At 33.7% G+C, this 15,822-nt stretch overlaps 2 protein-coding genes across 3 annotated transcripts in view; both read right to left on the reverse strand.

The window, feature by feature from the left end:
• The window catches only part of LOC149781751 (O-acyltransferase like protein-like), an 88,796-nt gene extending 80,577 nt beyond the window's left edge, over positions 1-8,219 (reverse strand). Inside the window, exons 1-2 of one of the 2 annotated variants that reach the window (XM_089935872.1) lie at positions 6,950-8,219; positions 5,209-5,437 (exon numbers count right to left, since the gene is read on the reverse strand). In XM_089935872.1, coding sequence (XP_089791998.1) covers positions 5,209-5,437; positions 6,950-7,267 — 547 coding nt within the window. In that variant the 5' untranslated portion in view covers positions 7,268-8,219. The remainder of the gene's footprint in view (positions 1-5,208; positions 5,438-6,949) is intronic. The other variant, XM_089935871.1, reaches the window with a different exon arrangement.
• A 189-nt stretch (positions 8,220-8,408) lies between these two features.
• The window catches only part of LOC149781752 (G protein-coupled receptor 157-like), a 94,458-nt gene continuing 87,044 nt past the window's right edge, over positions 8,409-15,822 (reverse strand). The window contains exons 4-5 of the transcript XR_016414780.1: positions 13,198-13,390; positions 8,409-9,018 (exon numbers count right to left, since the gene is read on the reverse strand). The gene's annotated coding sequence lies outside the window, so the exon portion shown is untranslated. The remainder of the gene's footprint in view (positions 9,019-13,197; positions 13,391-15,822) is intronic.

The following is a 15,822-nucleotide window of genomic DNA, read 5'->3' on the forward strand; positions in this document are numbered from 1 at the left end:
CTGTTGCTATTTTGGTGCATTGTGAATACGTCAAATGAATTACAGATGTTATCTTGTCAGGTCATCATAAATGCCAAGTCATGCGACATCGTCTCAAAGTATCTTTCGTCCAATTCATTTATAGAAAATATCAATACAACCTTGTGATAAATTATTATACCTTGTTGATTAGGATTGAGTGCACCAACAGAATTTTTAATCAAGGACAAAAGTCCTTGCGATAACTTTGGAGTAGAGACTATTATTAGAATTTAGTTCCAATTGAATTAGTAGTATATTTCCTGTAATATTGAAATCGCTTGAAGTATTTCAATCCATCATCTTGAGACTATTGCATCAATCATAACTACAGTTATGATTTTTCGTACTATTAAAAGAGAAATTCGTTTTCCGGTATGATTTAAATGAAACTTTCAACGACATTGTCACAGTTGGTATTTGTATGGATTGTAGAGCTTCAAACAGTAAAAACAAATAGGGAAAGTCAGTTCAATTACATAAAATATATGTGTGCATAACTTGATGGAAAACAGTATATGTACTTATCCGTGACACGTTGATTATAGCATATCTAGGAATATTTTGTGCATTAAAAGAGTTCACTTTGGAGAAGTGTTCATCAGGACATATTATACAGATATTGCTAAGGAATTGCTAGGTTTAACCCACAATTTTTAGTTGAATAATATGTTATGTAATATATATATATATATATATATATATATATATATATATATATATATATATATATATATATATATATATATATATATATATATATAGAGAGAGAGAGAGAGAGAGAGAGAGAGAGAGAGAGATGCTACTAATATAGTACCAAAATTCACTCATGATATGACAAAATCATGAGTTTTATGTTTTTAAAATATTTAATGTTTTTAAAATATTAATGACATTGGAAACTGTTAAAAGTACCACGTGATAAGGTAATGCTCGATTAGAATTTATAGTTCATTAGCATGGAAGGATGAAATTTACATTCACCTCGTCTTTGCTTTGATGGGTGCGAATTAGGATAAAACGATTCAGAGAAAATTGTCTGAATCGTTCCTTAGATATGACTATTGTGACCAGCTGAACTAGAAACTCATTCATATCAACAGCGGGGTCGCTTTTTTTATCCAGTTTTGAAACGTGAATATTTCAGGTTATGGTTAGTCACTATTTGTCATGACTTTCTTTAAGACTCTGGGTCAAAACTGTCCACAGCAGGTGGTTAGTGATTGACGGTAAATGATTTCGAACAATAACATTGAAACGGTCAACATTTTATATGCAAATTGTTTGTCTCAATATTATTACCCGGGTCATGGGTTAGTTAGATCAACAAAAAGACAAGAAAAAATAAAATAGCATACACCAAAATAATACATATATATATATATATATATATATATATATATATATATATATATATATATATATATATATATATATATATATATATATATATATATATATATATATATATATATATATATATATATATATATATATATATATATATATATATATATATATATATATATATATATATATATATATATATATATATATATATACTTTTTTAAAAAAAACATGGCTTTAAAGGTGTTTGTATAAAGCAATTTCATAGAGCAATATTATTGTTATATAAAAGTGTCATCAGCCCATGGCACAATAATACGCATAGATACACATCTTTCAACTGTATGCTGCGGATTCTAGGCCAATAAATCCATTATGAATTTTCACTCATTAATCATTAATGACGTATGAAAATAACGATAACAAGTAGTCATAATCCCCATTTTCTAAATGAATTTAATATAGTACACAATCTCATCGCAATCCTTGCTGCTCTTCGTTCTCCCCTCCCCTCCCTTCTCCTCCCCTCCCATGCGTATGGAACAAAATACATGTACGCAGAAATCTTTAGTGAGAGAGAAAAATAAATTAGACTGGATGAAAACCTTGAAATTGAACTTATGTAACGGTATGTGTACACTTTCCTTGGGATTTATCTACAGTGTTTACATAATCAATTATACAAATTTGCAATAGCCTGTTGACATTATACGGTAAATATTTTGGTTACCTGACACACGTACTGTAATTTAAAAATGTTGTTGTTGCTTCTTAAACCTATTATAATGTTCTAAAAATCGATTATTATTAATTAAATATGAAAATGTCCAAAGGATTATTAATTAAATATGAAAATGTCTTAGGCATCTCTCTTTCTCTCCATTTTGTCGGTTTGAGTGTTTTTATCACTTTGTGCGTTGTTTAAGCCGGTAAACAACAGTAACTCTCTCTCTCTCTCTCTCTCTCTCTCTCTCATAAGTCCAGAGACATCCTCGTATGACAAGTGGAAATCTTCTGCGCTCGTCATTTCATGGATTTTCGCCTGCAGCTTGCTACGATGGTCGAGAGAGAGAGAGAGAGAGAGAGTCCCGTTTCCTTGTAATGAAAACTGTTTATATATATTATGGTATATCATTGATACAGCGTACATTATATATATTTCAGTTTCTGTGTGTGTGTGTGTTTGTGTGTGCAACTATTTACAAACTCTAAACCCTCTCCTTAGTTTTTGTTTTTATAACCTGGTACATGAAAAAATCAGACTGTCCTTTTGTATAGTTTGAACATGTCAGCTTGATATACATAGTGAACGTAATTGAGCGATAATTGGTAATTAATCAGTCTCACACTTTGACACCTGCGTCATCGAGATACTCTTTGAGTGAGTGCATACTTTGATACGGCGTTCTCTTTCAATGGGGTATCCGTTACACACGTTAAGTGCGGTATTTGACTGACTGCATTGGAGAGTCACTTTTATATCTCATATGGCTTTACCAACAATATTCATATGTAAATAAGCCTGATCGCCAGTTTATATCCCTTCTGCCCCTTTCTTTCTTTTTTCTGTTTGTTTCTTCATTTCATTCATTCATTCGATTATTATAAATATTCATATACTTCCTTCTTTTTTTTTTTTTGTAGAATCGCCTCCTACATTTATCCAAGAAGAAAAAGTCATTATTTCACTTCCATTTCTCTCTCAATTATACTATATTACTTTTCCCTCACAATGATGGACTGATGCTTGATACTTCTACTTTTAATCCGAAGTCAAAACAGAGAAAGCGAGAGCAAAAGATAAATAAACGCAAACACACCATCACGTGCACAAGCTTGTGAAAAAGAACGAAGGATGAACATTTAGATAGGTACTTAGCCCGATCGCTAACAGGAGAGGTTGCAGTGAGACGGCATATGGTCAGAGTACCGCCTAAATGTCCACTGTGTGAAAACGGGCCCTTCAGCAAAGTACATACAAAGACACAGTGTGATAAAGATAATAGAATAATAAGGACTATAGCAGAAATATGCAAAAATGAAAATTATAGGAAACAGAACATATTATATTTAGATGGTAATTTTAATTTTAAAAAAACACTGTAAGCGATTTCGGGATATATAATTACAACAATGAGGGCCTGTGGCCAAATAATAGTTATAGGCAAATAGCATGAGGGTACAGTGACAAAAAGGGGGAGGGGTGGAGGCAATGAGACTACCCTTAGGGGGTAGTTACCCAAAAGGGACATACCCCACCCCCCGGCTAGTTAATTATTTATTTATTTTTACCAATAAATAGAAAATTTAATACAACTACCATTTAAGAAATATAAATTTAATATGTTATGAAAAAAAGTTTCATAATTATACTAGATAAATACGTTTGTAATCTATGTCTGTATGTCTAAACAGGGGGTCAGGGACCACCTATCGGGAAAAGTACGAGACAAGGACGCATTGGGGCTATGTCACACGGCGCCACGCGAAGTGAACGGGCCCATGGAAGAGTCTAAGAAAACAACCCCATGGGAGAATTCACTACACACAAAACAAAGAAACAAGGAGTCTCTCTCTCTCTCTCTCTCTCTCTCTCTCTCTCTCTCTCTCTCTCTCTCTCTCTCTCTCTCTACAATACTAACCCCAGTACAGCTCCCGGACTGTATAGCATATCCCTTTAGTGGGAATCTAAAACAATTTCGGAAAGATTTTTGGCAATTAAATAATGAATAAATAAAGGCAGCCAAATTCGAGGTGGGTGAAGTATAATAAATAAAGGAAGTATGGAGCCCACTCGAACACAGCTGACCCTATCTAATAAATATACGAGCGAAGAACGACACACAATATAGCAGACACCAATACAATAAGAATTTTTTTCCTGTAAAACCATTATCAAATTCAAAAATTCAGAAACAACAAAAATTACTTAATCACATTAAATAAAAATCAAATCGGATCCAATAATAAGAATCATAGGACAACTGGGAAAGAATTTGAAATAGACGGCTATCCCCACATGAAGACATATATAGCATTCACAACATATAGCACACACATAAATAGCACACATGGAATATAGGAGACCTCTAGCCAAGGTCAAAGCAAAATTAGGAAAGGAATTCCGAGCAAGATGATAAAAACCCTAATCGGATGAACAATCCTATAGATAACATTAGGGACTCTAAATACCCCGTCAAAAATTCAATGAAAATTTTTGAACGAAATTTTGTTTATAAACCTACAAACAAACAACACATCAGGGGGACACAAGAGCACATAAAAACACTTTTTACTTTGGTTAGGTAGGGGGAGGTTCTGTCTTGTGCCCCCCCCCCAAAAAAAAAAAAAGATTGCTAGGTAGGCAAGTAGATAGGTAAACCAGCCTAGTAATTAGGAGGGCAAGTAGGCTGGTAAAACAGCCTGGTAGCTAGGTAGGAAAGTATGTAGGGTACAACAGCCTGGTAGCTAGGTTGACAAATAAACAGGCAAAACAGAATGGTAGCTAGGTAGGCTGTTAGATAGGTATTTAGCCTAGTAGCTAGGTAGGCAAATAGATAGGTAAAACAGCCTTGTACCTAGGTAGGACTTTAGATATGTAAAACAACCTGGTACTAGCTAGGCTGACAACTAGACAGGTAAAAGAGTCAGGTAGCTAGGTAGGCTAGTAGATAAGTAAAAATAAAAAAAAACACCTGGTAGCTAAGTAGACAAGTAGACAGGTAAAATAGCCTGGTAGTTAGGTAGTCGAGTAGATAGGTATTTAGCATGGTACTAGTTAGGCAAGTAGACAGATAAAATAGAAAGTTATGGCAACTACCTAGATCGTAATACACTACTTACTGTCTATGGCCCATTTCATTGGATAATTCAGAGCATCCAGGTAGTCCATGGTGTCGCTGTAACACTGTCCATCTACTTTCCCCTTGGGCAAATTAGGAAGGATCGTCCGTATACTTTTTCTGCCTAGAACTCTATGTAGGATCATCAGGTAATTGGTCTTCGCTAAAGAATACTTCATCAACAAGTCCGGAGGATCAGAAGGAATCCCGCTAGTGTTTACTTTGGAAACCTGTGGGAAAAGTGATATAAATATGTCTGTGATACAGCCTGAATTTGCATTGGCAATTATTGCGTCATTAAAAGCATCCTAGGAATTTATTCTACTCTATCGCTATTATACCTAAACAAAAAAACGACTTGCAATACAGTAAAATGAAATATAATATATGTACTTAGTTTTATCTTTTGTTCAAAGTTTATCTTTACAATGGATAACTGATTTAATCATCACAAGTTCATGTTTTCGGTGCGGGGAGGGCTTAATCTCGCAATGTACACTAAAAAAACAAGCAGCAAACAAACTCAAGATTTTAACAGATACAGACATCAAGATTCCCACAGCACATAAAGGTGACCCTAGGACCGAATAACCACACATACTCCATTTTTCCCTGCATTACGCAACATTCACTGGATCTGCGGATCCCATCCAGGAATGACAATTTTCCGTTCCGTTTTCTAATTTTCTTGTTTTCTTCTTTTTTTTTCTTTTTATGTAACGTCGGCATTGCGCAACACAAATAATAATTCCTCGTTCTGATATTTCTTATCAAATACTTTCTACGGTCTTTATAGACATTACTACGCTAATTCAGTTCCGTATATATTCCTTCATTTTTCTGTACTATGATGAAGGCCAGTGCGATAGTTAAATGTTCCAATGCACTAAGAGCATTTTATTCATGCTAGGTACCAACTTGGAGACAACGTAAGAAACTCAGCTTAGACTACGGCATATTTACAGGGAAACGTTGCATTAGATAGAAATGCTTGGAATGTGTTGCGCATGTGACCTTTCCGAACCAATTGTTTCACGAATAGTTGCTTTTCATCCGGCTCAATGACCCGAGGCTAAACTCAATAAAGATGTTTTCTGTTTAGGCTTTGATGTAACTTTCTATTAAACTGAAGCAACAAAGCTCATGGTTAGTAAATCTCCAGGGCAAAAACAAAATCAGAGAAAAATATGATTTTCTTACAGACTACAATGCGATGCAGAAATAGCATTTTATTTAATTTAAGAGTAGTGATACTTTTAAGTATTTCACTGTTTCTCTTCTCATAAGTTAATGAGTACTTTAAGTATTGCTGACTGTAGTTTCTGATATACATATCATGTAATTTAAATGGATTCCAACATTATGTTAAGAAAATTATCACCTTTGCTAGACCACTACTTGCGTGGATATATCGAATATAAAGATATTACGGACAAAATGATCTTCGCATTTATGAGAAATGTTCTATTGGAAGCGCTTTTTTTTATATGAAATTTGCATTAAATAAAAAATAAAAGAAATATATGTTTCCTTAAAGCTTTCATGATTATATACAGCTATGAAGCTAAATCTAAATTATTAAAATAAATGCAACAAGTCCTGCACAGAAGTTACCACAAGTGTGACAAGTTGAATCTAGCAATTAGCACATGATAAATGAAATGAATTGAAAAGGGTTCTTAAAATGACATGAATTATTGTAGCTAGAAAGAGATAATAATGAAGACTAATTTGAAACTCACCTCGTCTTCTATAATGGCTGCAATATCAAGAAAATCACGATTTTGTAGAAGTTCTGCGAATTTGTCAAGCACGAAATAAACAGCAGGCGAATCTGGGTTTGGGGCTGATGCGTTCTCTTTTCCTCCTGAAAGAAGGAATCTGGATGCTGCCGCTATGTTCAGTAGCTTTTGCGTAAGGTTCGGATCGTGACCCAAGTAATCAAATATCAGCATAAACTGATCCGTAGAATTCAATTGCCAGAAAGTGTTTCCTGAAGCTGCGAAAGTTCCTCCGATACATAAGAAACAAATTATGAAAAACAACAGTTTCTGTTCCATTTTCCGATGTGTTCAGCGTTAAGATATTTACATATGTGGAATATAATATTCCTCGATCACGAAAGAAATTAATAGAGACCAACGTTATTTAAATAATACTAGTTACAATATGAAGTTTCACCCGACAAGTTGAAGGCTTTATGTATTATAGTGAAGAATGAGCGGACGGAAAATGTATATAAATGTCAGTTTCTACAGTAAAATTAAACCTTTCGGTAAAATACAGCGATGCAATAATTCCAAGCAAATTAAAAGCAAATGAGAACATCAGCTGATTCGGTCAATAATTTAGATTTCTTCGTCTATTCGACCCAGTGGTTTGTTAGCAAACACTACATTGAACTGATAACAGCGTGGCAGGCCATCCAAATTTTTATACAACAGGCATGCGCACTAGAGTCTATAGTGTGGACTTTGGACAAGCGGCATAATTCATCCGATTGTCAGCATAGAGACAAGAATATGCCATGTAGGACGTAATTGATTCCTCTTCATGGAATGCTCGATGACGTTCGAATCAGACTAAAGAGAACGATATTTCAATGGATTTGTGATCTTTGAAAGTCAATGACCACCGATGTTATAAAGAGCCAATGAAAACTTTCAAATCAGTATAATTATGGTTTACATCATCGAGTGAATGGTCAACAAAAATAACATGAACCAAATCAGAACTAAATTTAATAACAAAAATTTACATAAAGAGAAAGACGACTATGATGATAAATTGTGTTGTATTTATCATTATTTTCTTTATTGTTAGCGGGGACTAGAATTAAAGTTACAGCTGTTATGTTCTTCGGGGTTCTCCTGTCTCCTCTATCAACACATGCATTGCCTTATTGTAGAAATGCAAATTGTTCTTACATTGCAGATTATAAAGAGGGTTTTTTCCCACCTTCGAAAGTTGAGCGTTCCTCTTTAAGTACCAAAATTTGTAAAACAACTACGCAAATAGTATTTTACCATTATTATACTCTGCTTTAATATCAAAGTCAAGAATGTAAATGTGCAAGGCTGAAATTCAGTTAATAAAAATATAAATTTGTCATCTTTTTCAATCCTGAGTTTGCAGAGATGTTAATAAAATATGCAGACCAAACATGTTTCATGGTTTAGATTATGTAGGACATCGACTGGGGGTTAGAGCTGTTATTTAGTTAGTAACGAACAATCTTATTTGAGGTCTCTTCTAAGCTGCATGTAACTGAACAGTATGCAAAGATCATCATTGGCTCCTTAACAACTTCAAGACCATAGCCGGAGCGTCCTCACTGGATGCATCCAAGAGCAAGAACTTTACTGCGGTAATGGACCTATCATTTAATCTTTTAAGGAACACTCATTACAACCACGCAATTTCAGTACCTCTATGTCATTTGTACTAAATTCAACCATACAAATAATACTTTTTTAATGGCAGGACAGTGTATTGGCTTCGTAATTTTGCATCGCCCATTGTATAGATTTCGTATATTTGGAAATTAATCATTTATGTTATATTTTCTAAAATGTTGTAAACCACAATGGGGTTAATATATCACGGTTATAATAATATTAAGCTTAAGAAAAAAATCATATCTGAGTGGTTGATGTTATTATATTCTAAATCTGGATTATCTGTTTACAATTCGATTCTACGGACCTTGCAAGGCTGGCATTCGGGCACTGGGTCACTATCTATAACGAAGCGCCTATCTAATGCGCTCGCATTTGCCATACTCATCTGCTTAGAAAGTCGGTCACAAAATCTATAAACAAGCGAAAAATGTTCATAATTTTAGCTCAGACTTAACGTCTTTTTATTTATTAATTATAATATTTACAATGAATGAGTGTGCATATGGTTATTAAAATTCATAATTATCGTAGATGCTAATTCCAATTTTATTTCTAAAACATTTAAGACTATTTCATTCTACTATTGTATAATCTGTCTTTAAACAAACGAATAAATAAAGGAATATTTTCATTTTCAATAGATGCTAACGCTGAGAATTATTATACACGTTATAGAAAAATGATCCACATCCTTTCTGTGCCTCTCAGAAATGTACAGATTTTATTTGAAATAAATTAAGATACGTCGGAAAGATTGTAGGTTTGTAACATAAATATCTTGTCAAATACATTTCTCCATACAAATATTTTAGTTAAAATGAAGCTTATGAAGCTTTGGGGAGACATTAAGAATCAAGCGTTACAATTTACAAATTTTGTTTCACAGATTGTATGGTTTATATGATTTGGTAATTATTCTTAATCTAGAGTGTGCCCATGGAAATAAATTATCCATAACAAAACAATTTTGTTTTTTATTTGAAACATTTCAAGCTAATTCATACTGCTCGTATTTAGATCGTGTTTAAAGGAAGAACTCTGATAATTTTAAATGCATGCCACTGAAAACAATCAGTACACAATTGTAACAAATTAACTTAATGACTCCTTTCTGCCGTTCCATCTCAGAAATCTTAATTGAGTTGATATATATCAGTAAAACACTAAAACGATAGATAGATTGGTAGAAAGATTGATAAATAGATAGATTGACTGATAGATAGAAGTGGTTAAATTCGGTGAAGAACCCGTATGTGTCACCCAACATATGGAAGCATATGACTTAGACACCTTGAAAATAAAAATAAATAATATCGTAAGAAGTAGGAGGCATATCCCCTTATTTAGCCATGATGAAAAGGTCTCCAGACCAAGTAGAAATATTTTCTTTGATGTAATATAATATTATGGTTATCAGTTCTAATATCACTGACACTTTTTATATATCAGCAATATTTAAGGTCATAACCCTTTGAAGCGATATTTATTTATCATTAATTGAAAATATACGCATATACTGAAAAATGTCATGAAAACCAGTTTCCATCTTATGAGAGCCAATTGAAGAAAGATGGCAATATGTTCTGATTCCGCAAAATCAAATTACACGTTTATTTCAGTGCGATGTAGTTTAAAGAGAGTTGAGCTCAAACTGTTTTGTGACCGAGCTTGATAAATACTTAATTGGTTACATAATGTTTTTAAAAGCTTGGTTAGTCCTTGTAACTTGAACCCTCGTCATCTGGCCCTTGACATCAGTATTCAGTTTGTTCAAAATAATATTCTATTTCTCTAATGGAAGATCTCCGTAGAGTTTGGATTTTGTATGTAGCCAAAGAGTCATAGTTAATTTCCTATTCTTATGAAAATCGTAGATCATATCCCTACAAAAAAAACTGAATAACGACAGTTGTGACCCAAAATTCACTAAAGCTATTTTCAAAAAAAAAAATACAGATATTATATCATTGCACTGACAATATCATTTGGTTAGAGCATGAATAATTTTGATCCTAAAATTTCGGGATTGCTTTATGTCATGTTGCGGTTTCATTACTTTCACAATGGCATCATGACATCATTTGTTCTCTTGTTTTGAGGTCTTTAGGGAATTGGTTTAATTTTAGTAGCTTACGTATCACCACTTTTCATGCAAACAATGTATCCATGTTGGTAGGTTTTTAAAAACTTCATGCTAATATATAACTTTAGCGCCAGTCACTGTGGGATTTGATTAAGATTTTCATGGACTCATTGGCCTGACATTACTTTAAAGACAGTCTCTGGGTTTTCATTAAGAGGTTCATGCACTAACTGGCCGGACATTGTATTTAAAGACAGTCGCTCTGGGCTTCGATTAAGATTTGCATGCACTCATTGACTTGATATTATATTGAAGTAGCAAACTATAATTTTAAGTCATTTATTTTCATTCATTATCGTGACGTTTTTGTAGCTAAATAGACGTATTGTTCTACTGTTGTACATAAATCTTCAAAGGAAACTTGAGTGTACTTCCAGTCATTTAACAATCTACCATGGTCATATCGTTGCTAATGAAAGATATTTGTATTTTTGCAATTGAGGCCACCGCTCCGGTGGCTTAGTGGTTAGCCAACATCAGTTAGAACTATTACCTATAAACGACGACAATACGATACTGTATATAAGCAGCCCAATCAGATAATTCTCTCTCTCTCTCTCTCTCTCTCATGAATTAGAATTTAGTCCAGATGCAAGACAAGAAGTTGACAATTAGTGGACGATATAATTTCAGTCTGTTCTTTTCTTTCTTTAATAAGTGAATCATTCAGAACAGTTTTAACTCATTACGGCTCCAAAAGAAATATTTGTAAAGAGGATATCTGCATGAAAGAAAAAGATTCACAGTTGTTCGTGACATTATTGGTATTGTTGTGACACACACATATATATTTCAGAACAGAAATTTATCATAATCCAAAGCAAATACAGCTATTACATAGGACTGCATAAGCAGAAAAGGCCATTGGGTGCAGTATAAAAATTCTGATCCAACTCTTATATTGTTGTCTTGTGCACGCATGGCTCTTTTGAACGATTGACGGAAAGGTATTACATACTGCTAAGTAATTTCATTTTTCTTTTCACATGACTTAGCAGAGAGACTATATAATTTGCATGCCGATCGATAGAACTTGAGTAATTTTGAATGCATTTATAGTCAGTTTCTTTTTCTTTATATATTTTATAGAAAACTACGTGGTTTAATAAACTACTGCATTTATCTATCACTAGATTTCATCAGCATCGTTTTGGCTTTGGAGAACTGAGAAGCTGACATATACTATTTAATGGTTCATTTATATATATATATATATATATATATATATATATATATATATATATATATATATATATATATATATATATATATATATGATGCTCTCAGACCAGAATGAATTTGTAAATCAAATTCAGGTGCGATGTAAAATTCAATGTGTGTCGAGTCATCTTTGATAGCAACTCATTGCCTGTATTTATATCTGAGTTTCCAAACTGATTCTTCGCTTAAAATTTTTGCTTAGTCATGTTGTGTACCCTGTTATTACTAATATATTACATCATACAGACATGTAACCGCTCCCGATCAAAGTCCATCTAGCCTACCTATGTGTAATCTTATTAGGCACGTTTACGGGACAGAATAACTGGATAATGTTTAGTGTTTTTAAGAAGGAATGTTCTTGTTTTTGACTTCTGGAATATCCGCACCTAGTAGCATTCCTTAGAAATTTAATTGTACATTGAACACTCGAAAACTGTTACAGCTGAAAAAATAATCCGTAAGCTTTCTACTTTTTTTCAACAACAAAAAAAAAAAACAAGACATGCATCACATCAAATGAGGTAGATTTCAATTCAATCAAATTATTAAGCATGCATGCTTGCAGTGTTTGGACTTAATGAAATGAAATAGTAATTGTACCATAAAATATGTGCAGTTTACCTGAGAAAAAAAACAATAATAGACGCTTAGAATTAATAACGGTTTGAAGAAAATGAGATACTTAAAAGAGCAAAAAAAATAAAAAAATAAAAAAGATGCCGGTATCTAATGGAAAGACAATCATGAAAGAATAGAATAAGTGATGGTAAGAAAATAATGTAGGAACGTCAGTGTGTGATGGTAGGAAAACAATGTAGGAATGTCAGTGTGTGATGGTAGGAAAATAATGTAGGAACGTCAGTGTGTAATGGCAAGAATATCGTGTAGGAATGTGAATGGGTGACTATATGAAAACCATGATAAGAACACTATAAAGATAAAAGGATATCAAAATGAAATTTCAAGCAAAAGTCGAATTGGGTTAATATTTATATGCATGCAAGAAGAGAAAGTGGAGAGTTCGTGATGGTAAAGTGGTTGGGATTGAGCCGTGTCCCTCCCGATTATTATTATTATTATTATTATTATTATTAAATGAAGTCCAGATGTTGTAGTGATATTTAACAAATATTCGTTCTGCATTCCTCTCCATTAACTGCTTATTTATGATCATTTATCATTTAAATTTTTCATCGAAATCTAAAGCTTAATTGTATGGTACCTCTTGACACTTTACTCCTCTTGATTTGGCCCAAGTAAATTACTTCAAGGGAAGCCGCTGCGTAACAGTATCTAGATGCCAGACTTTATACCGCGAGTTGGAATCCTATCATTCGACCAGCCTGAGTCAGATACTGTGTGGTGTCCGTGAGACATACACTTTACTTCCTTCGGCACTAAATACCCTACTTGTGCTGCTGTGCCGAAAAAAAAAACCAACACAAAAAACGATCATATTAGTGCATTACAGTTTAGATATACATTTTATGGAAAAATCAGAATCATTGCAATTTTATGTGGAATGTTCGAACTGAGCGTTTAGAATTTCTTCAAGCAAAAGTCGAAAGTTTTCTGACTGATCATTTTAGTATATTATATTAAATACATTTTTACTCAAACACATCGACATATAAGGAATTCATAAAATTATCATGGACAATGGCACCGAGAAAAATATTAGATTAATCTAATTCATTTTATCACAACACTTGCTAAAGAATGAGTATTACTTTCGTCATATATAAACGTTAAAATTTAGGATCTAGTCTACACTTTAAAGGACACGGTGTGCTTGGAATTCTTGTGTTCAGTGAGTGATGGACAAAATATCACGGTTGAAATGGTGCATAACTTAAAGAAAGACACCAGTACCATGATGTTAATAAATGAACCCCGCGTCGAACTACCTTTTCCTTCCCCCTCGATATTCACATATACATCCTTTGTGATATATATATATATATATATATATATATATATATATATATATATATATATATATATATATATATATATATATATATATATATTCCCCCTTTTATTATGGATCCCCATCTTCCACCCCCACACCCGGATAAATCTCGTACAAGATCGCCATGTGACGTAGTTTCGTTTTGAGTGGGTAGATTCAACAGAAAATCAAACTATCCGAGCTATTTCGTTATGCAGAGACCTGTAAACGTTACAATTCGTAACCTGTTCACCTGTTCCGACATCGATTGGCGAGCTTTGACCGAATATGTTAGCAGGTTTCGAATTCGCTTTTAACATCTGATTCAATACACCTCGAACTTCTTAAGGTTACTGGGGATTTTTATCTATTATTTAAATAAATAGGCCAAGACTAATATTTGCTGACAGGTCATATGGTGTGTTATGATTAACTCCTGTTAAGATAAACACATCCGACAAGTGCTAATTTCGAACCGATAGCGGCTGTCGTCCCTCATTAAGATGATAGGTCGAATACCATCAACATTCCCATTTAGAAACTCTTTGCAAATATAACACAGTAATAAACAAATTCCACATGTTTGATCTTATTTAAATCTTATGACATAAGAACGAATTAATATGCACTTAACAACATAAACATATATCCCATGGCAAGAGAGTGCGAGTGATTCACAGGGGCACATTTTCATACATGTGTGTGATAACAAACTGAAAATGTGTCATATCAAAATGAAATAACTAATTCAATATTTCAATATTTTGCAGGTAACAGTCAATTTCTTCACACAGGTTCACACACACACACACACACACACACACACACACACACACACACACTCACACACACACACACGCACACACACACATTAGGTGTTGCATAAATAATATTACAAAAATCTCTCAACTATGAATTTCCTTTTCAATGCTGTATTATGGAGTAAGCCGATAGTGGAGTATTATGGAGTAAGCCGATAGTGGTTTCAGAGTTACAGAAAAGCTAAACCAAGCGGATTTAAGTTTGAATGGACTGTATAAAAATTATATTATTAGTTTAAAAATGCTGCTTACTCACCGATGTAAAGTTTTTCTTTCGTTTAGCAATGTTAAATATATTATTTAGAGAGAGGTTGACTTTTGTGTTCTAAAACCTATACGATATTGCTAACACAATAAAAAAATTAGTTGACGTTATTCTCTCACACTTTAAGTTGTGACTCTGGATGGCCGAGTAGTCTGAAGTGCTCACTTTACCGATCACATCCTTCTCACATTTGGCCTCGTGGATTCAAGTATCAGGTTCAGCTAATGTGAGTATATGAGAAAGCTTAACAGTAGCTTCCCGTGGGTCGGTGGCTCGGCCAATGTGTGTTTGTAAGAATCATTGTCAGTAGCTTCCCGTGGGTCGGTGGCTCGGCCAATGTGTGTTTGTAAGAATCATTGTCAGTAGCTTCCCGTGGGTCGGTGGTTCTTACCGGGGCTTTCCCGAGTTCTTCTTCAGCCACCATGTATAACCAATCTGTGCTGAAAACTGGGCGTTCAACTCACAACAACAACACTTTCATTACTATGGATGATTAATAAGGTACTGATGGAATCCAGCAGTACTGAGTCCATTTCGTGTGCCTTTTTGGCCATTCGGGTTACTAAATGAAAATGGACCACCAATCAATTAAAATCATTGCCACGACAAAAAACGTTTTTACGCTTTTGTGTTTTCACAATATGTCCAAAGAATCAGCGAAAATGATATTTAACCAGGAATCGCTCTGGGTTTTGCCCATGTCGCATTTTTTTCCTGTTGGCCACACAATAAACCATCTATCGATATTTTTAGCTACATATTTGGCCGTTACAATGTTGGGTTTGGAGTATATAAATTAAAAGACACCAT

The sequence above is a fragment of the Sinohyriopsis cumingii genome, chromosome 15 (genome assembly GCF_028554795.1).
Source record: "Sinohyriopsis cumingii isolate HCF-2022 chromosome 15, ASM2855479v2, whole genome shotgun sequence".
Lineage (NCBI taxonomy): Eukaryota > Metazoa > Mollusca > Bivalvia > Unionida > Unionidae > Sinohyriopsis > Sinohyriopsis cumingii.